Raw genomic sequence first — 22102 nt, 5'->3', positions numbered from 1 at the left:
AGGGTGGAAACAGAGACTGCATGTCACATGGCAGTGCTGTGGACTCAGGCACCCAGCATCCCAGGGTGGGGTAGGGAGAAGGACCAGCTGTCCCAGGAGGCTGTGGTTCCTGACAGACACCCCAGGCTGGGAGGGAGGGCCTGAGTCCATGGGCCAAGGAGGGTGCGGCAGGGTGGGTTTGGGATTGAGAAAGGCCTTGGTATTTATCAAGTGTTGATGCGGGGGGCCGGAGCTGATGGTCTGGGGCTAGGGTGGTAGCCGGGAGCGGCAGACAGAGAGGAGATCGAGGAGGTGAAAGAGAAGGCAGTGCAGGGGGAGGGAAAGGGCTGAGACAAGGACGACTCTGGGTTTCTGGTGCATCCAGCTAGGTGCAGGTGCTCTTTGCTGAGATGGAAACGGGCTGAGAAGGGAGGTTTGTGGGGGGGAGCTGAGTCCAGTTTTGGACATTCTGCATTTGAGGTGTTTGTGAGCTGTGAGATCTAAAAAGAGGTGAAGACCAGGCGGTGGATGTGCAGGCCCTGAGCTCTGGGGCGGGATGTGGTCATGAAGGACTTGGGGCCTGACGGGGTGTGGGTGAGGCTGGCCGTGGGGGAGGGGGGTCACACTGAGCCTGGAGGGGCTCTCACCATGAATGGAGAGACTGAGGCAGGACATGAGTGTGTGAGTAAGCAGAGGGGTTGGAGGGAGAGCCACTGGAAGCTGTCAATTCTGTCAGAGAAGAGTCCTGACCCCTCATGCCCAGGGCAGGCGGGGTCACCCTGGCAATCCCCCCTCTCCTTCCTCTGGTGAGAAGCAGGGGGCTGGCCTTGCGTCTCCCCCGCCGTGTGGCCACGGACCAGTTTCTTCACCTCCCTGACGCTGGTTTTTCTCATCTGTAAAATGGGGATCGCGATGGGACCCTCCCTGGCAGAGCTGTGAGAATCGAGAATTAAAGAATTTAGGCCAGCCATTCTCACATTCGAGCGGATGTCAGCAGGCCGCGGAGGCCTGTTAAAGCGCAGAGTGCTGGGCCGCACCCTGGAGTTCCGGCTTCAGGAGGACTGGGGCCGAGCCTCGGAAGCTGCGTTTCCAACAGGCTCGCAGGTGGTGGTCGTGCTGCTGGTCTTCCGACCACACTTCGAGATCTACTTAGTTTAAGGCCCGGGTCGGCCACGGGCCAGACCCCCGCAGTTCTCTCCTAGGCCTGGATCCCTGTGGGTCCTAACAGGTTGCTGATCCTGGTTGACCTCAGTTTCCCTAACTGTCCAATGAGAAGAGGGAGGCCCCTGGAAAGCCTGCCTTGCAAGGCTTGCGGGGAGACCACGGCAGGAGGGCAGGAGCCCAGGGCTGTCCCGGGAGGACGGCAAGAGGACATATGGCCACCAGGGGGCGGGCGCGCGTCTCGGCGGAGGGGAGCGGAGGGGAGCGGAGGGGAGCGGAGGGGAGCGGAGGGGAGCGGAGGGGAGCGCGGGGCCGGGCAGGGGGCGGCGGAGCGGGCGGCCAGCGACCCGGTCCCTGCCTGCTGCCTCTGTGAGATCCCAGCACGCCCGGTCACGCTCTGGCCTCAGTTTCTTTTTCTGCCTCGATTGACTGCGCCTCCTCAGGCATCCTGGTGCAGAGGGAGCCACAGCTTATTTCGCCTCCTTGGTTAAGGGGCCACCAACACAGGCAGAGAATGTTACCCCAGATACCGCCCTAGGCCAGTCTGCAACCTCTGCGCTCCGTCTCTGGGTGCACTTGGAGACTTGACACCCACGGGCCCTCGCTGGGCCATGACGGGCCCAGGCTCCCCTCACACAGCTGCTGGTGAACACCAGTCTGTCTGCTCCACGTGCCCGCTCGGGCTATGGGGAGGTGAGAAGGGGTCCGACCTATGGAGCCCCACAGAGAACCTCAAGGGCACCCCAACCTGAACTGCAAAACCTGGCGGGTTTCTGATAAGAGGGGGCACCCAGTAAGCTCTTAGGTGGGGCAATTTGGAGGTACAGCTCAGGTCAGATTCAGGGACCTGGGGAACCCCCCAACCTAGGACAGGGATGTGCAGATGTGACTAGGGGGAGGGTTGTGCGACAACAACCAGGTCCTGACGGAGGTACTTTAGACATATTAATTAATTTATTCCTCACAACCATCCTGTTTGTGTTATTATCCTCATTTTACAGAAGGGGAAACCAAGGCACAGAACATAAGTCCCTTGCCCAAGGTCACATAGGCTGTCCGGCTCCAGGGTCGGCTCCGACGCATGTGCGAGTGCAGAGCAGGAGCCCCGCCCAGGTCCTGTTGCTTCCCCAGGCTGGGATTTCCAGTCACTCTCCTGCTCCACCGGAATGGGGAACCCACCCCACCGAGAGGCCCCTGTCCCTGAGACCCAGTGACCTGGAGAGAGGCGTTCGCCCCTGTTGCTCGTGTTTCTGACCCAAGGGGATGTTTGCCTCATGGCGCCCCGTTACCTATCAGGAGACAGAACTGGGTCCTGGGTGGGCTGACACCTTTGCTCAGGCACCAGCTCCATCCGTGGTCTGGACGGCAGTCCCCAGAGTAGGGCTGCTGGATAAGCTGTAGGAGGCCCAGTTACATTCAAATTTCAGATAAACGACAAATACTTTTTAGATGTATGTTCCATTTATTACATTATATTCAAAAACTATTTGTCGTTTATCTGAAATTCAAATGTAACTACGAGCCCTGTATTTTTATTTGCTGTCTGGCAACCCCACCCTTGGGCATCATCCCCCAGTGCCCCCCTCTTCCCTTCCTGCTCTCTGTGGCACCCACATCTCTACCCCAGAATGGCCACACTGCTGCCTCCTGACTCCTCCTGAGGGGTTCTCTCAGGCACCCCAAGCTGGGTGCACCCTATTGTATACACCCTCCTGGGTCATGTACTCTCTCCTGGGTCCCGTCTTGGAAATGTCACCGTCTGCCCAGCCGCCCCAGCCAGGGACAGGGACAGCCTCTTGCTGTCCTCACCCGTACATCCCATTCTTCCTGCCCTAAGGCCCCACCTGTCTCTCCTCTTGTACCCCTGCCCTGCTTGCCTCTCCCACCCAGCTTCTTCCAAACACCCTCCAGGCCACTTGCCTAAAGCCAGGTCTGAACCCTGCGCTCTCCTGCTTCAGCTCGTCCTGACGGGAGAGGACTGGGTGGGAGAGGGACCCCAGTGAGGGAGGGAGAGCCCTGAAAACATGCAGAAGCCAGGAGCACTCTGCCACTGCCAGGAGGTGTGATGGCTTTATCACCTCCAAAGAGGAGCTCTGCCTTCCAGAAATCCCAGCTTGGTTCTGAGGGGGTGGTCACTGTCTGGGTCTAGATCAGTGTGTGTGAGTGACCTAGAGCTAGCCTTCCCACCAAATGAAAAGTCCCTGGGGTGGGGGGAATTCCAGGCCTGCTGTGCCCTCCTCCCCCTGACCCTGGCCTTTCTGTTTTGCAGCTCCCTGAGGGCTTCCTTTGACTCCCTGAAGCAGCGTAAGTCCTGACTGCCCACAACCCAAGGCTGCAGGGTGACAGGACCTTCTGGGAACAGCCGTGTCCCCATAGATGGAAGCAGATAGGTTCTGGCGGGGAGAGGGGTGCTCAGGCTGCACACAGGGCTCTGAGGCTGGCGGAGGGTCTGGGAGGTGCAGGGCTGGTCCAGGCACGGGTCGGGGGGGGGGGGGTTGGGGCTCCACGCCTCTGTGCTCTGCCCCCAGAAATGGAGAATGTGGGCAGCTCCCACATCCAGCTGGCCCTGGCCCTGCGCGAGGAGCTGCGGAGCCTCGAGGAGTTCCGTGAGAGACAGAAAGAGCAGAGGAAGAAGGTGAGGTGGGTGCGGGGGCATGGGCCCTCCACACGGAGCCCGTGGAGGGTGGGAGACAGCACTCCAGGCTTGGGGGTGAGAGTGACTCGATGTCGAGGGGATGGGTGTGGGCGGGGACGGGCCACTGGAACCCGGGCCCGGTGTGCAGGCCTGAGAGCCCCACTGGGGGTCTTCCCCTGAGCTGTCTCATGCCAGGAAGAGGGAAAGGGATAGGTCTTTTTGATTACCTTCCTACAACAGACTGTGGAGGATCACTGACAGCTTGGGGGTATCCAAAGGCGGCAACCTGATTTGGGGAGTCGCCAGAAACTGGTCCTCAGCCCAAGGGTCAGGGCTGCTTGTCCAGGAGGAAGGCAGACTTGGTGGCCAGCCATAGTAGCTGCTCTGTGGGGCTGCCCAGGCTGAGAGGGGCAGACAGAGGCTGCGGGTGGCGGTGGGGCGCTGTGGGCTTACCTCGGCATCCCAAGGTACTTCTCACCCGTGGGCAGGGTGTGGCTGTCCCTAGATGGAGGGACTACATGGAAAGGAAGTAAGGTCCCCATCATGGAAGGTATGCAAGCAGAGTCTGGAAGCTACAGGGGTGGGGTGGGGGGTGGGTTTAGTGACCTCAGTGTCCCAGGGCCCCCTCCCAGGCCTGAGACTCTCTGACTGGCTGAGCACGTGGCTGCTGGGAAGGCAGGTGGGGACATGTGCTCAGCCTCTCAAGGCTTTAGTGTTGAGGGTGGCACCCCGGACAGGATGGGAGAGGCCAGCACACAGAAACACTTCTCACTTGGAGATGAAGGATCATTGCAGACTCTCCAAAGAATTGAAAAATGGAAAAGTCCACCCAACTGAGCTGTGAAGGGAAAGGCTTGCCAGCTCACAGCTGGATCCAGGCTGGGCCTGGGTGTCCTGAGCAAGCTCTTCTCCTCGTTGTGCCTCAGTTTCCCTCTTGCAGGCCACCTCCCAAGCTTTGGGGACCCAGCCGTGGACCAGGCCCCCCTCAGTCTTCTCAGACAGGGCTCCGGCTCTGATGAGCGGCTCTGACCACAGAAATCTAGAGTCGCTGCCCGCCCTATCCGCCCAGCCAGCCCCCCGGGGGCTCGGGCTTTCAGGATTCTAAATTTGGGTCCCTGAGCAGACAGCTGGTCTCCAAAGCCAGCCCCAGAGGCCAGCTCCGCCTCGAGGCGCTGGAGCAGGTGACCTCTCTGAGCTGGGACTCGCCCGCAGGGTGCAGAGCACCCGCCGAGACAGCGAGGCCCCAGACTGGCTATTTTGAGTTCTCCTGTGGCCAGAGGGGCTGTCGTGTCCGCAAGAGCTGTTGCAGCCGGAGAGATGCCTTCCCCAGAGCAGCCAGGGCCCCCACAAGTGGAGAACCGTGATGTAGTTGGCGGGGACACAGTCTGGGCTCATGTGTATACACGTGTGCATATGGACACGTGTGTGTGTGTGTACGTGTGTGCGAGAGAGAGAGGGGCAGGGGGGCAGGGGGCCTGGCACACGTGTGTGCCTGCCGGTGAGCGGGGACGGGTGTCTCCGCGTGGGTGTGCCCGCGCCTCTGTGACCCGCGGGCTCGCCCGATGTCTCCCCGCCGGCACGGGCCCCACTGAGACCCCAAGCCCAGCCAGCTCCGGTGCTCCTTACACCCCAACCTCTGTCCAAGCTGCATTTCATTCTCTCTGCCTGAGCAAGAAGCCTGCGAGGTGAGGTAGGGGTGCAGTGACCCTGCGTGCGCACAAGCAGCAGAAGTCGGCTGTGCGTGTTTGTGCGTGTGTGTGCCCCTGTGTGAACAGGCCACGGCTGTGCATGGGGACGCGGGAGAGTGTGCTTGTGTGTACTTATGAGTGGTGTCTGTGGGCACTCTGAGTGTGCACATGAAGGCCTGGGTGTGCAAGTGTGAGCAGTGGGAACAATGGGGGCCTGTTAGTGTGTACTTGTGTGTGTGTGTCATGTGAACTTGGCATGCGTGTGTACACAGCGTGTGACAGGCGTGAGAAGGTACAGAGGCTATGAGTGAGCTCTGTGTGTGTGTGTGTGTGTGTGTGTGTGTGTGCAGGGTGGGTAGTCCGGGGATAGAGACCAAATCGTGGCTGGAGTCTGAGGCAAAAAGATGTGATGGGCACATCCTGTCCTGGGCTCTAGTGTTCTGTCCTGAGCAGATTGTGAAAGAGCAGGGCACAGGAGAGGGAGGACATATTGTCACTGCCCCCTTCAGGGCCAGGAGGGGATGCTGTGCCTCATCCCAGGGACACCAGTCCTCTTGGCCTAGGGAGCGTCCTGAGGCCACAGCCCCCTTGCTCAGAGCCTTGTGTCGCCTACAGTACGAGGCCGTCATGGACCGTGTCCAGAAGACCAAGCTATCTCTCTACAAGAAAGCCATGGATGTGAGTGTGAGGGTTATGGGCCTGGAGGACGCATGGTGTGGACCCCAAGAGCCCTGGGCTGGGCCCCTGGGACAGGGCCAGCCTCCGACCACCCATCCAACAACACACACCATGGCCTGTTGGATGCTCGGGGCTGCACAGGGAACCAAGGGCCCATGTGGATAGGCCCAGGCCCTGCCCTTGGGGAGCTCCTGACTGATGAGCAGGCGGGCAGTCCCAGACAGTGGCCCACACGATGATCCATGCTGTCAGCTGGGGACTTGGGGTGGAGGGAGAAGGGACCCCTGAGCTGTCTCCCCTAGGGAGAAGGAGAAAAGGGGTTCTGCAAGAGGGGACAGCATGTGCAGAGGCCAGCATGGCATTTTCAGGGACCTGCTGGTGGTTTGATGTGACCATGTCTTTAAAGAGGATGCGGCCATGGGCAGGGCCACACTGTCCCCAGGGGGGCAGGGCCTGGGAACAAAACTCCTCTCTCCATCGCCCTTCTGGACCCCCAGACCCCTGTCCCTCGTCAGGAGGCCCCCACTCCACCCACAGCCCCCCGACAGGGAGAAGGGAGGCTGGGTTCAGGGAGCCTCACTCTGGGCGCCCCCCCCAGTCCTGCTTCTCCACTCCCCCAGTCCAAGAAGTCATATGAGCAGAAGTGCCGTGATGCCGATGACGCTGAGCAGGCCTTCGAGCGCATTAGCACCAATGGCCCCCAGAAGCAGGTGGAGAAGGTGCGTGGGGCCGCTGAGGCCATATGGTGTCACCCAGGGCTGGAACAGGGCAGGGAGGGAAGGAGGGGGTGTGATAGACACCCCGAGAAAGGTCTGCATCTGGGACATCTGCTCACTCCTCTCTGAACCCCCATCTCCCCATCTGTGAAAGGAGTTTCCTAGAATCTCAGGGCATGGACAGGCAGGACCAGCTAACTCTCACATAACCCTTGGAGAGGGGCTCGGGAGACCCATGTCACAGAGAGGAAACAGGCCCAGAGACGGTGAGTGAATTGTCCAAGGTCTCAGAGCCAGGAAGCAATGGAGAAAGGATGCACACCCAGGTCATCCAGAGCCCAGCGTCTTGACTGCTCTGGCCTCTGGGGTGAGGGTGAACAGGGGCCCAAGGGCGACTTAGGGGCAGCAAGTCGAAAGCAGAGCCCAAGTCCCAGCCAGCGGGGTCAGCGGTGGCCAGGTGGAGCAGCGGGACCTGGCCCCATCCACATTTCTCCCTCAGGTCTTCACATCCAGTTGTCACACCTGTGTGCATGGGCTGCACGCTTCTGTTTTTATTTATTTTTATTGGACCCTTTTTGACTGGGGTCCTCTGTGGAGTGAGGCTGGAGTAAACGGTGGAAGGTGCCCACAGTCGGCTCCTGAGTGTCCTCTTGGGTGGCTCAGGAAGGGTGGGACGGAAGCACTTCAGAGCCCCCCGGGGAGGCTGGGACCCCGAGGGCTGGGGCCAGCTCAGCATGGCTTTCCCTCCGTCTCCTCAGAGCCAGAACAAGGCCAAGCAGTGCAAGGACTCAGCCATGGAGGCAGGTACGCAGCCCTGTCCCCTTCCTCTAACCTGGGATGGTGGCCAGACAGGCCTGGCCCCCGCCCCCTGCACACCACTCTCCTCACCCTGGGGACACACACGGACACATGACTGTACAGAGGCACATGCTCACCACTCTCACATAATCATGCAAGTAAAATAAAAACATACGTGTTCTTGGTACTTTGCATGTTTCAACTACTCTGCATAACAATCCTATGAGGTGGCGCTATTACTATCCCCCTTTTAAATTTTTAATTGAAGTATAGTTGACATACGATACTATATTAATTTCAGGTGTACAACAGTGAATCGACAATTATAAGCATTATGCAATGCTCACCAAGATATATGTGGTTACCACCTGTCACCGCACAGTGTTATTACAATATTATTGACTCTATTCCCTACGCTGTACTTTTCATCCCTGTGACTCATGTATTTTATAAATGGAAGTTTATAGCTCTTAATCCACTTCACTTATTTTGTGCATCTTCCCACCCCCTTGCCTTCTGGCAACCAGTTTGTTCTCTATTTTTATGATTCTGTTTCTGTTTTTTTGTTGTTCCATTTTTTAGATTTCACACATAAAGTGGAATCATATGGCATTTCTCTTTGTCTGATTTATTTCACTTGGCATCATACCCTCTAGGTTCATCCATGTTGTCAAGAATGGCAAGATTTCTTTCCTTTTTGTGGCTGAATAATATTCCATTGTATACATATACCACTTCTTCTTTATCCATTCATCAGTCGGTGGACACTGAGGCTGCTTCCACATCTTGCCTATTGTAAATAATGCTGCAGTAAGCATAGGTGTGCATGTATCTTTTCCAATTAGTGTTTTCATTTTCTTCAGGTAAATAGCCAGAAGTGGAATTACTGGATTGTATGTTAGTTCTGTTTGTAATTTTTTGAGGAGGCTCCATACTATTTCCCAGAGTAGCTGTACCAGCTTGCATTCCCACCAGCAGTGCAAGAGGGTTCCCCTTTCTCCACATCCTCGCCAACACTGGTTGTTTCCTGTCTTTTTGATCCTAGCCATTTTGACTGGTATAAAGTGATACCTCACTGGTTTTGATTTGCATTTCCCTGATGATGAGTGATATTGCGCATCTTTTCATGTGTCTATTTGTCATCTGTATGTCATTTTTGGAAAAATGCCTATTCAGGTCTTCTGCCCACTTTTTTTTTTTTTTTTTTTTTTTATATTTGACAGAGAGAGACACAGCGAGAGAGGGAACACAAGCACGGGGAGTGGGAGAGGGAGAAGCAGGCTTCCCGCGGAGCAGGGAGCCCGATGCGGGGCTCGATCCCAGGACCCTGGGATCATGACCTGAGCCGAAAGCAGACGCTTAACGACTGAGCCACCCAGGCGCCCCTCAGGTCTTCTGCCCACTTTTTAATCAGACTGGGTTTTTTTTTTTTTTTAAGATTTATTTATTTATTTTAGAGAGGGAGAGAGAATGCATGGTGGGGGGCAGAGGGAGATGGAGAGAGAAACTCAAGCAGACTCCACGCCAAGCGCAGAGTCCAACACGGGGCTCGATCCCACGACCCCGAGATCATGACCGGAGCCAAAAACAAGAGTCAGACACTTAACAGACTGCACCACCCAGGTGCCCCAGGGTTGTATTTTTTTAATGTTGAGTTGTATGAATTCTTTATATATTTTGAATATTATCCCCTTATCTTCTCCCATTCAGTTGGTTGTCTTTTCATTTTGTGGATGGTTTCCTTTGCTGTGCAAAAGCTTTTTAGTTTGATGTAGTTCCAATTGTTTATTTTTGCTTTTGTTTCCCTTCACTGAAGAAACAGATGCAGAAAAATATTGCTAAGGCTGACATCCAAGAGTTTACTGCCCAGGTTTTCTTTTGGGACCATTATGGTTTCAGTCTCACATTTAGGTCTTGAATCCATTTTAGTTTATTTTTGTGTGTGGTATAAGGAAGTGGTCCGGTTTCATTCTTTTGCATGCAGCTCTCCAGTTTTCCAAGTGGCATTTATTGAAGAGATTGTCTTTTCCCCATTGTATATTCTTGCCTCCTTTGTTGTAGATTAATTGACCATATGAACATGGGTTTATTTCTGAGCTCTCTATTCTGTTCCTATGGATCTGTTTATGTACCGGTATGTGTTTTGATTACTATAGCTTTGTAGTATAGTTTGAAATCTGGGATTGTGATACCTCCAGCTTTGTTACTCTTTCTCAAGATTGTTTTGGCTGTTCGGGGTCTTTGGTGGTTCTGTACAAATTTTAGGATTTGTTCTAGTTCTGTGAAAAATGTTGGTGTTTTGATAGGGATTGTATTGAATCTGTAAATTTCTTTGAGTAGTGTGGACATTGTAACAATATTAATTCTTCTAATCCATGAACGTGGTGTATCTTTCCATTTATTTGTGTTGTCTTCAATTTCTCTCATCAAGGCCTTCATTTTCAGAGTACAGGTCTCTCATTTCCTTGATTAAATTTATTCCTAGGTATTTTATTCTTTTTGGTGCAATTATAGATGGGATTGTTTTCTTAATTTCTCTTTCCTCTAGTTCATTATTGGTGTACAGAAGTACAACAGATTTCTGTATATTGATTTTGTATCCTGCAAAATAGTTTTTTGGTGGAAGCTTTAGGGCCTTCTGTATACAGTGTCATGTTATCTGCCAATAGTGGCGCTTTTACTTCTTCCCTACCAATTTGGCTATTTCTTTTTCTTTTCTGATTGCTGAATAAAAATGGTGAGAATGGACATCCTTGTCTTGTTCCTGATCTTAAAGGAAAAGCTTTCAACTTTTCACTATTGATATGGTGTTAGCTGTGGATTTGTCATATATGGCCTTCATTTGATGTTGAAGTATGTTCCCTCTAAACCTACTTGTTGAGAGTTTTTGTCATGAATGGATGTTGAGTTTTGTCAAATGGTTTTTCTGCATCCGTTTTTTTCTAGTAGTCTCTTCTAATCCTTTATATTTTTGTGGTGTCGGTTTTAACTTCTCTTTCATTTCTGATTTTGAGTCCTCTTTCTTTTTTTCTTAATGAGTCTGGCTAAAGGTTTATCAATTTTGTTTCTTTTCAAAGAACCAGCTCTTAGTTTTATTGATCTATTGATTTGATCTGTTGTGGGTTTTTTTAGTCTCTATTTCATTTATTTCCACTCTAATCTTTATTATTTCCTTCCTTACTAACTTTGGGCTTTGTTCTTTTTTTTAGTTCCTTTAGATGTAAGATTAGATTGTTCATATGAGGTTTTTCTTGTTTCGTGAGGTAAGCCTGTATTGGTATAAACTTCCCTCTTAGAATTGCTTTGGCCACCTCACAGAGATTCTGAAATGTTGTGTTTCCATTTTCATTCATCTCCAAGTATTTTTTGGTTTCCTTTTTGAGTCTTCATTGACCCATTGGTTGTTTAGTAGCATGTTGTTTACTTCCATGTGTTTGTGGGTTTTTTTTTTTTTTCCAGTTTTTCCCTTGTAATTGATTTCTAGTTTCATACTGTTGTGATCAGAAAAGATGCTTTGTAGTATTTTAACATTCCTAAATTTACTGAGACTTGTTTTGTGGCCTAACATGTGATCTATCCTGGAGAATGTTCATGTGCACTTGAAAAGAATGTGTATTCTACTGTTTTGGGATGGAATCTTGTGTACATATCTAAGTTCATGTGGTCTGAAGTGTCATTCAAAGACATCGTTTCCTTATTGATTTTCTGTCTGGATCATCTATCCATTGATGTAAGTGGAGTTAGTCTCCTAATATTGTTGTATTACTGTCAATTTCTCCCTTTGCATTTGTCACTACTTGCTTTATATATTTAGGTACCCCTATGTTGGGTGCATGGATATTTACAATTGTTATATCCTCTCGTTGGACTGATCCCTTTATCACTGTGTAATGCCCATCTTTGTCTCTTGTTACAGTCTTTTTGAAAAGTCTGTTTTGTCTGATTATTTCTACCCCAGCTTTTGTTGTTGTTGTTGTTGCTTCCATTTACATGGAGTATCTTTTTCCATCCCTTCATTTTTATGTGTCTTTAGGTCTGAAGTGAGTCTCTTGGAGGCAGTATTTGGATGGGTCTTATTTTTTAAAAACAATTTGAGAGCGAGAGAGAGCAAGAGCATGGGGAGAAACCCAGAGGGAGAGGGACAAGTAGACTCCACGATGAGTGTGGAGCCTGACATGGGGCTTGATCCCATGAGCCTGCGATCATGACCTGAGTCGAAATCAAGAATCAGATGCTCAACCAACTGAGCCACCAGGCACCTCTAAATAGGTCTTATTTTTTATCCATTCAGTCACCCTATGTCTTTTGATTGGAGCATTTAGTCCATTTGTATTTAAAGTTATTATTGATAAATATGTATTTTTTTTAAAGATTTTATTTATTTGACAGAGAGAGAGAGAGAGAGAGAGACCACAAGTAGGCAGCAGGCAGGCAGAGGGAGAGGGAGAAGCACACTCCCTGCTGAGCACAGAGCCCAATGTGGGGCTCGATCCCAGGACCCTGGGATCATGACCTGAGCCGAAGGCAGATGCTTAACCATCTGAGCCACCCAGGCGTCCCTGATAACTATGTATTTATTGGCATTTTGTTAACTGTTTTCTGGTTGTTTTTGTAGTTCTTCTCTTGCTCTCTTCCCTTATGATTTGATAACTTTCTTTAGTGTTATGGCTGGGTTCCTTTCTCTTTATTTTTTGTGTATCTATCATAGGTTTTGGGTTTGTGGTTATTACGGGGTTCATATATAATATTCTATGTATATAGCAGTTTATTTTATGTTGATGGTCACTTAAGTTCCAACACATTCTAAAAGCACTGCATTTTTACTCCCCCCTCTACATTTTATGTATGTCATATTGTACATCTTTTTATTCTGCATATTCTTCGATTAATTTTTGTAGATATAATTGATTTTACTACTTTTTTCTTCAAACCTTCACACTAGTTGGATAAGTGATTGATCTACTATTTTTACAATATGTTTGCTTTTACTAGTGAACTTCTTCCCTTTCATAATTTTCTTGCTTCTAGTTACGGCCTTTTCTTTTCCATTAAAAAAAAAATCCCTTTAACATTTCTTGTAAGGTCAGTTTAGCGATGATGAACTCCTTTAACTTTTCTTTGAATGATAATCTTGCTAAGTAGAGTATTCTTGATTTTAGGGGTTTTAATTTTTTTAAAGTAATCTCTACACCCAACGTGGGGCTCAAACTCACAACCCCAAGATCAAGAGTCACATACTCCCACCAACTGAGCCAGGTAGACACCCTTAGGTTGTTTTTGTTTTTGTTTTTGTTTTTTTTTCCTGTCAGCATTTTATTCATATCACACCACTCCCTTCTGGCCTGCAAAGTTTCTGCTGAAAAAATCAGTTGTTAGCTTCATGGTGTCCCTTATATATAACTAGGTGCTTCTCTCTTGCTGCTTTTAAGATTTCTTAGCTTTAATTCTTGATCTCTTAATGATTATTTGTTTTGGTGTGGGCCTCTTTGGGTTTGTCTTGTCTTGTTTGGGGCTCTCTGTGATTCCTGGACCCTGGATGTCTGGACCCAGATGTCCGTTTCCTTCCCCAGGCTTGGGATGCTTTCAGCTATTCTTTCTTCAAGTAAGTCTTCTGCCCCCTTCTCTCTTTAGCTTCTGGGGCCCCTAAAATGCAAATTTTAGTACACCTGATATCCCTTAACCTATCCTCATTTTTAAAATTCTTTTTTCTTCTTGCTATTTATCTTGGAAATTTTCTACTACCCTATCTTCCAGATCCCTGATCTGTTCTTCTGCATCCTCTAATCTGCTGTGGATTCCCTCTAGTGTATTTTTCATTTCAGTTATTAAATTCTTCAGCTCTGCTTGGTTCTTTTTTTCCATCTCTTCGTTGAAGTTCTGAGTTCATCCACTCTCCTCTCAAGTCTGGTAAACATTTTTATGACTATCACTGTGAACTCTTTATCAGGTAGATTGTTTATCTTTGCTTTGTTCTCTTTTTTTGAGGTTTTGTCTTGTTCTCTCATTTGGAACATACTCCTCTTCCCCCCATTTTGTCTGTGTTTGTTTCTATGTATTAGGTAAGTCAGTTATGTATCCTGGACTTGAAAGTAGTGGTCTTATGTAGAAGGTGTCCTGTGGGGCCCAGTGCACAGTCCTTCCTGTTCACTAGAAGCAGGACTCCGGAGGGACCACCTGTGTGGGCTGCATATACCCTCCTGTTGTGGCTTGGCTGTGACTGGTGGGGAGGCTTGCTGGCTTGCTGGTGGGGAGGGCTGCTCAGCGACCAGCACAGTTAGCTGAGAGGGTTGGCTGTGACTGCTGAGGCTTGCTGGTGGGGGGGCTGCTCAGCGACCAGCACAGTTCGCTGAGAGGGTTGGCTGTGACTGCTGAGGCTTGCTGGTGGGTGAGGTCAGCCCCCACTGGTTCGGCCACACTGTTGCAACCCCCTTTTTAACAAATGAGGAAATTGAGACACAGAGAGGTTAAGTAATTTACCTAAGGTCACACAGCCAAGAAGTGGTGGTGACTGCATTTCAACCCAGGCTATCTGGCTCCAGAGCCCAGGACTTTCACAGCCCTGCCATCATGGGAGACAGACCCACTCACCTCTCTCATACACACACACAGCCTTCTCTAGGCCTCTTTCTCTTCTATCCTTCACCAGATGCCAGAACCCCCCTCCCCCAACATGCCTTGTCTCTGTTGGCACACCTCCTAGTCCGGAGAGCTCACCCCCACTCTCCCTGGAAATGCTCTCCCTTCTGCTCTGCCTCTCCCAGGACCCAGCTGCTCCCTTGGCTGGCAGATAGGTGTCCCTCAGATTTCTGGGAATGGAGGTCATGGCCAAGTCTGCTGGGTTCCATCTCCACAGCTCCCATGCTCCCCCTACCTCCTTCAGTGCTGCCTTCTCCAAGCCTCAGTTTCCCATCTAGAAAGTGTGAGAGGGTGGGACCCAGGGATGGCAAGAGGCCTGAACTCTGATCTTGAGGTATGGGCTCCACTGCAGCCCTGGGCAGCTCAGAGCACAGTGGGGAGTTAAGAGTCACCGCCAAGACCAGTACCAGAGTAGGTGGCCCTAACAGGCATTCAAATGTGGCACCAGAAGCCAGGGCAGGTCTCTCTGAGGGAGGAGGGGGCACTCCAAGGACCTGGAGGGCACTCGGTACAGGGGCACTGTGGGAGCAAAGGGGTGGAGAGTCGGGGAGGGTGTCTGGGCCTTGGCCTCCTTGAGGCCCACCTGTGCTTCCAGAGCGAGTGTACAAGCAGAACATTGAACAGTTGGAGAAGGTGCGGGGCGAGTGGGAGCAGGAACACCGGACCACTTGTGAGGTGAGTGACCTTGGGCATGGAGCCCTTTTCCCAGCTGCAAAATGGGAAAGATGTCCATCCCTCCAGCTGCTTCGTGGGGGAAAGCAAGGCAGTGACGGGAGGAAGGCCTCATTCCCTCATTCACCGGTCCACTCTCTCCCCAGTCCCAGCGCTGGGTCCCTGTCTCTGGGAGCTCACCATCTGGCTTTGTGCCCTGGGGCCCTTTGTTTTAGGCAGGCAGCCTTCACCCCTTTCTGCTGAGGGCAAAACTGAGGCTCAGACAAAACTCATAGCTTCTCTGGGTCCTGCTGGTGGACAAAGGCCTGGGAGACAGGCTTCAGGACGCCAGGTCCAGTGCTCCTCTTACAACACTCCCCAGGGCTTCTTCCAGTGTGTGGTGGAGCCCGGAGGGAGGGTGAGGGCATTCGGAGCCGGAAGCCTCAGGCACCGGCACAGAGGTGGGGGTGGGGAGCCCCAGGAAGGGTGTTTCCTCTGGACTCGGCAGAGCGGGGTGTAGCTAGTCAGCACCTCCTGAGGTGGGGATGCGTCGGGCAGGGCCCAGTCTGGCCTGGCCCCGCAAGCCCGTCCTCACTTCTCACTTCCATCCCGCCTCCACCTCCCAGGCCTTTCAGCTGCAAGAGTTTGACCGACTGACCATCCTTCGCAACTCCATGTGGGTGCACTGCAACCAGCTCTCCTTGCAGTGTGTCAAGGACGATGAGGTGGGGGGACTAAGGACAGGGAGGGCCAGAGAGTGAGCTGGGGTGGGGGTGTGAGGGGACGGCAGCCTGCAGACAACAGCATGCCCGGGTCCATCTGAGTCCATCAACAAACACCTCGGGGCTTAGCCTCTGCCCCTGGGGCCCCAAGGACAGGGGGCTCAGTATAGGGCCCTGGCCTCCCTACCTGGAAGACTGCCTTTGTGGTTGCCCTGGCATCTGCCTCTTTGCCCACCCCTGCCTCCAAGGTCCTCGGCTCTGCTCTCAGGGCCACAGAGCACCTGCCCCCTCTGCTGGGGTCGGGGAGGTCGGTGGACACTGCCTCTCAGAGGTTTGCAGAGATGCTGGAGGACCCTGGGCGGCTCTCCTCCACAGCTGGTGCTTGCAGGAGCCAAGGTCCAGTCCCTCCTCTGCCCCCCAGACTCTCTGGGGTATCCTGGCTCCCCTTACTGAACTCTACATGCCAGGAGTGTTGGGGTGGGGTCCCCCAGGACAGGGGGGGCTGCCACTTCCACACCAGGGGCTCTGACCTCTGTTGATGCAGCCTGAGAGCCATGAGCTCTCTTTTGAGGTAGCTCGGACTCCCTCATGCCCACTGCTATTCCTTGCCTGACCCCTTCTGCCCATGGACTGTGGGGTTTGGGGGTTTTCCCCCCAAAATGACTTGAGCCCATGTGGTGCCTTCCTTACGGCAGAGGAAGGAGTGTGGGCTTTGGATCTTCTCAAATGAAATCCAGTCTGGCTGCAATGAATTCTTGCTCTGTGACCTTGGGCAAGTCATTTTTCCTGTTTCCTTGTCTGTAAAATGGGGGAAAGCAGTGTCTCCTTCCGAGGACAGGAGTGAGGTAGGCCCCTTGCATAGGACCTTGCACACAGCAAGTGTTTAGGAACCAGGAGAAGCTGTCAGCCGGGGCTCTGACCCCTCATGCCACGGCCCCCAAATATAGGCACTGAGCTGTGCACACAAGGCCCGTGAGGAGGCTGGTGGGACGGGGGCTCCTGGCCAGAGTTCAGGCCTACTGAGGTGCAGGACTTGGACGAGGGTGGGCGTCAAGGTGAGGCCTGGTCCCTCAGCCTCTGCTCTTTCCCACCCCCAGCTCTATGAGGAGGTGCGGGTGACACTAGAAGGCTGCAGCGTGGAAGCCGACATCGACGGCTTTATCCATGCCAAGAGCACAGGCACCGAGCCCCCAGGTGAGGCCTGGCCCCAGCTCTCTGATCCTCCGCTGCCGGGACGGGGCAGGGCAGCTCGCGGCTCCCTTCTGGGTGCAGGAGCCTTGGCTGGACCCAGAGAAGGGGTCGGGGATGGTGCAGTCCCCTGGCTGGGTCCCTGGCCTGCCGTCGCCTGAGGCAGAGGCCGCGCAGCGTTTAAGAATGCTACAACACTCAGAAGCGGGGGCAGAGATGGGGGGCCCTCTTAGAGCCCGTGAGAGAGACCCCTTCCCCAAGCCCGGAGGCAGCTGAGGGCCAGAATGGGAAGGTGGGGCCCGAGTCTGGGTCTCTGGACAGGGACAAGTTGAGGTATCAGGTGGCATAGGTCCTGCCTGCCCTGTCCTTGGCCACCCTGGGCCTCACTGGCTTGCTGCCCACAGCTCCGGTGCCCTACCAGAACTACTACGATCGGGAGGTCACCCCGTCATCTGGCAGCCCTGGCGTCCAGCCATCCTGCGGCATGATAAAGAGGTGAGGTGCCTGATGGGGCTGGGGAGGCGCCAGGAATTGGGTCCAGCCTTCCCACCTGCAAGTGGCTCTTCCACATGTACTTATCGAGCACCTACGGTGGGCCTGGTGCTGTGTTTAGGTCTTGGGCACTCTGGGGACAAGACAGACTCAATGTGGCTCATGACACCCGCAGCCCAAGGGTCCCAGACATTAAGCAAATCATCACAGCCCACTTACTCACCAGTGACTGTGCTCGGAGCTCCAGGGAGGCCCGAGGATGGCTTCCGTGTCCCTTGGGCCCGGCTGCTAGCCTGGGTTGGTGCCCTGGACAGTCACGCTGCAGTGGTGGCACTCTCCGGCTGGGGCAGGATCAGGGCACAGGCGCAGGCCCGAGAGCCAGGACTCTTGGGAGAGTTCCCCGGGCTTCTCAGGGCCCCTTCTCTGGCCTGGCTGCAGAGGGCCCTCATACCACGCCTCACTGTGTCACCTGCACAAGTCACTGGCCTTTGCTAGGTAAGGAGCCCATGAGTTGTTTGCGTCAGACTCAGAACCTAAGGACTCTCTTGGTTCAGGCCTTGGGTGACAACGGCGACAGCCCATTGAGAGCACCATGGCCTACTCAGGGAGGTCTCCGGCAGCCAGGCTCCTGAGGGTCTGTGGGCCCTGTCGGTGGGGGTCTGACAGCATCTGTAGGTTTCATGTGGTGCCTGCGCCCCACTCCCATCCCGAGGCCCCTGTGACGCCCTCTCTCCATCCAACCTCCTGCTGAGGAAGGCCCTGCCTGCGGGTGGTAGGGAAGGATGAGGATGGGTGGATGGATCTCCCAGCCCTCCCAGCTTTTTCCTGAGGCCTCAGGAACCCCTGGAGCCTCCCCTGAGGACGCCTCTGGAGGCACAGCATGCCCCTCCGGGAAGCAGGACCCCAGGAGGAGGGCAGGCACACCCTCACCATCTCACCGTGTGGAATCGTGGGGGACTCGGGCCTCCCTGCAGCCCTGGGGAGGACCTCCAGCTCAACACACGTGGTCATTTAAACACCTGGACGGAAGAGCTCACCTGGGGTGATGTCAAGGAAGGACAGAAAGGGGTGCCTTCATGAGGACGAGGGAGAAGCCCCAGCGGCGGGAGGAGGCCTGGCCACTGGCGGGGCGGGCAGGGGCCACTGCAGGGGCCAGCTGGAAGGCAAGCACAGCTGGGGGGGGGGGGACAGGTACAGATGACTCTGGAGAAACGGGCAGTGGGGAGGGCCCACAGCGGCCTCCACGAGCTCTGCTCCTCCCAGCCACGGCTCTGCTGGCTTTTACCGAGGGGCAGGACTGTGCCGTTGCTGTTGGAGCTGCGCAGCCTGAGGTCCGCCCGCGCCTGTCCCTGGGTCTCCAGCCTGGGCATGTGTGTCCACTCCGGGCCCTGGGCTTGTTTGGGGGGGTGCGGGTGTCACGGAACTTCCCCGCCCGTGGGAAAGGCCCCTCGTGCCCCACCGAGCCACACTCAGGGCCCCTTGGGGTCTGGCCCAGTCCCTATTCCAGTCTTGTCTCCCACCCCCCCGATGGGCCCACTCCACTCAGCAAACTCCTCTGCCCGTGCGGAGCTCTCCCTGCACGTCTGCTGCTCACTGGCCAGGACTTGCGCCATCTCTGCCTGGTGAAGCTCTTTCAGGACTTGGCTCGACCCTACCCAGAAGCCTTTCCTGAAGCTGGGAATAGCGTCAGCCTCTACTTGTGTAGCCCTCAGCTCTGCCTGCTTCGTGGGGTACCCACATCTGCCTCCCCACTGGTGCCCCCAGTGTCCGCCTCTTGCTTGTCCCGTTCTTTTATTCGACAACCCTCACGACTCCCGCTCGCCCAGGCCTGAGCCAGGCACGGGGGAAGGGGTGAATGACCGCGGCACCGCCTCGTGCGTACACAGGGGCCCGACGTCGCCTGGTCAGGGAGCGGCCGGGCTGGCCGGGTCACGGTGGAGCGCAGGGAGGAGGACTGGCTGGGCCCAGGCAGGTGGAGGCCCCAGCGGGGCACGACTGGGCTGCACTCTGAGGGGCAACGGCTTCACCAGTGGGGGAGGGTGGAGCAGGGGTCTAGGGGCACAGGGCCCTGGGAGCGGAGTGTGGAGGGTCCGCGAGGAGCAGGTGCAGGAGCAGGTGCCAAGGAGGCCCGGGAGGGTACGGCAGGGGAAGGCAAGGCCACTGGGACCACCCTTGGGGGAGCTCAGCCCTGGAGCTTTGAGGGCCCCCTGCCTCATCCCCCTCCCTCCAGGGCCCACCTGCTTTCCTTCTTGTCCCCAGGTTCTCTGGACTGCTGCACGGGAGTCCCAAGACTACATCACTGGCAGCTTCTGCAGGTGACTGGGGGTGACGCAGGGGCCACTAAACAACTGAGCCCAGGGGAAAGGAGAGGACTCCTATATGGCATGGATGGGTTGTCCAAATGCTTTTGTGGGGAGGCTGAGCCAAGTCTGGGGAAGCTCCACACCAGGGGGAGTCTCCAGGGATCACTGCCTTTGAAAGGAGTGGGCTCCAGGCCTCTCACACTGCTTTCAGCTTCCACAGAGACCCTGACCCCAACCCCCGAACAGAATGAGATTGTCTACTCTGCCATCGCAGTGAAGGAGGCGCCGGGCCCCCCAACCCTGCCAGCCCAGGGCTACAGGGTGCTCTATGACTACACGGCCCAGGTGAGGCCCTCACCCTCCTCTCCTCAGGAGGGCACAGGTATGCCCGAGTGCGGCCACACAGAGGCTCGTGCCCTGGGGTGTGCCGGCGTGTGCGCCCTCAGAACAGCACCCAGCACTTAGGAGTGGCTCGGTGTAGAGCTGCTGAGCAAACACTGATGAATGGGGACAAGGGCCTGTGTCTGCCTGGGTGTGCGTGCATGAGCAGGCACGCTGACAGACGCTGGGGCAACCTGCAGGAAAGGGTCTGAGGGTCAGTCTCTGTGCCCTCAGGTTGGGGCCATGGGTGCCAAGAACAAGCCACAGCCAGAATGAGCCCCTCAGCTGGGCCCGGGTTGGTTTTCTGAGGTCCACAGGGAGAGGATGGGTCAGGGGGCCACAGGGCAGCTATGCTGAGATCCTCAAGAGTTCAGTCTGCTCCCTGCTTTGAGGTAAGGTTGCAGAGCCCCCTCAGTCCACCCGGATTGAAGGCTGCCATCCCCTCGGGGCTAAGTGGTCTGTGCAGACTCCCAAAGCCTGGTCCTTGGTTGGCAGGGGGACAGGCCAAGAGAATGAGAATGTGCTTGCACGACAGGGGCTAGCTCACCAGCACTGGGGAGGCTGTGTGCGGTGGGCCTGGGAATGTTTGGAGCATGGTGAGCACACCTGACCCTGGGCCTGGAGCAGAGCTGGGGGGGAGGGGGCGGCAGGGGGAAAGTGAGGGGAAGAAGCCCCAGGGTGAGGGAGGTCTACAATGACAAACCAGGGAGGGCAGGAGACTGAGTCCCACAGACACCCCAGACCCTACCTGTCTCCAAAGGCCACCCCAGCCCAGAGAGCAGCCTCATTCTGTGGCTCCAGGAGGCCAGGTGCAGCTCTGAGGACTGGGCCCACCTGGGAGACAAACTCGCATTTACTGCCTGGGGTGGGGGTGCCGACCAGAGCCTACCCCCAGCCCCCCGAAGTGGCCCCTCCAGCCCAATGCACTTTCATTCTCTTGCCCAGAATTCCGACGAGCTGAGTATCTCTGCGGGAGACATCCTGGAAGTCATCCTGGAGGGGGAGGATGGCTGGTGGACAGTGGAACGGAATGGGCAGCGTGGCTTTGTCCCTGGTTCCTACCTGGAAAAGCTCTGAGGAAGGGGCAGCAGCCCCCACCTGGACCTGCCCTGCCCGTGAGGCCAGTGGTGCCCCCAATCACTGCCCTGGCCTTCCTGGGGCCCCAAGATGGAGCCTGCCTCCCAGAATGGATGCTGGCAGCTCCCTGAGCTGTCTCTCCCACAGGGAATAAAGGAGTGCATTTTTATTCCTTGGTCTGCAGGGGTCCCTTTCACTCTTCTGCCCCCGTGTCCAAGTGCCCCAACCAAGATGAGGCAAAGGAGTGAGGGGAGAAGTCTGGGGGGAGGGGTGGGCAGAGCTTTCCTACTTCCAGTGTCCTCACTGAGGCCCTGGCCAGGTCTGTCCCGAGGTCTGCTGGGGAGGGAGAAGAGCCCTGGCCCCAGTCTGGGAACTCCCAGACTGTGAGGGAGACACACTCACGCTCGGGCAAATGGGAGAAGGCCGCAGGGGTCGGGAGGACGGGGTAGGGCAATGAGAAGGGGCTCAGGAGTCCTGTGATGGGGGCACCAGGCTTTCTGGGAGCAGAGGGACTGAAAAGGGGCCTCGGAAGGGCAGCAGCAGACAGGGCACAGAGAAGAGCATCAGAGTGGGGTAAATGTGTGAGCACAGAGAGGAGGTGGGAACACCTAGAACCTTCTGGGGATGAGCCAAGCTCAGTCTGGGGAGGAAATAGGTGATGAGTCCACTGGAGGTGAAGGGGCCATGGTGCAAAGCCCAGGAGGACAGGCTTTGCACCTTGTGGGTGCAAGTGATCCTGTCTCCCAGACCCAGCTGAGGTGTAGGGAAGCCACTTCGGCCTGAGCCACTTCCTGTCAAACATGGCAAATCCCACCCAGGCAGGGGCTCCAGAGCCCATGCAGGCTGGCCCTGGGCCCTGAGGTGGCCACACTCGTCTTCTGTTCTCAATGCTCTCAGGCCTCTCTTTTTGGACCCAGGCCCCCAGAAACACAACTTCCAATGCTGGCCAAGGCCTGCCAAAGGCCTGCTCCAGCCACAGAAGGCTCCATTCTTGCCA

The 22102-nt window shown here is 54.9% G+C and overlaps 1 protein-coding gene across 1 annotated transcript in view; it reads left to right on the top strand.

The window, feature by feature from the left end:
• PSTPIP1 (proline-serine-threonine phosphatase interacting protein 1) overlaps positions 1-21380 on the top strand; it is a 45843-nt gene extending 24463 nt beyond the window's left edge. The window contains exons 4-15 of the mRNA XM_032417879.1: positions 3410-3444; positions 3669-3775; positions 6079-6141; positions 6762-6860; positions 7616-7661; positions 14887-14966; positions 15569-15667; positions 16762-16858; positions 17257-17347; positions 19604-19659; positions 19868-19992; positions 20974-21380. Coding sequence (XP_032273770.1) covers positions 3410-3444; positions 3669-3775; positions 6079-6141; positions 6762-6860; positions 7616-7661; positions 14887-14966; positions 15569-15667; positions 16762-16858; positions 17257-17347; positions 19604-19659; positions 19868-19992; positions 20974-21105 — 1030 coding nt within the window. The 3' untranslated portion in view covers positions 21106-21380. The remainder of the gene's footprint in view (positions 1-3409; positions 3445-3668; positions 3776-6078; positions 6142-6761; positions 6861-7615; positions 7662-14886; positions 14967-15568; positions 15668-16761; positions 16859-17256; positions 17348-19603; positions 19660-19867; positions 19993-20973) is intronic.
• The last annotated feature ends 722 nt before the right edge of the window (positions 21381-22102 follow it).

Source organism: Phoca vitulina, unplaced genomic scaffold (genome assembly GCF_004348235.1).
Source record: "Phoca vitulina isolate PV1807 unplaced genomic scaffold, GSC_HSeal_1.0 scaffold20, whole genome shotgun sequence".
NCBI classification, from domain to species: domain Eukaryota; kingdom Metazoa; phylum Chordata; class Mammalia; order Carnivora; family Phocidae; genus Phoca; species Phoca vitulina.
Note: the sequence above shows the minus strand (reverse complement) of the source record. Positions and strands in the feature narration are given on the sequence as shown.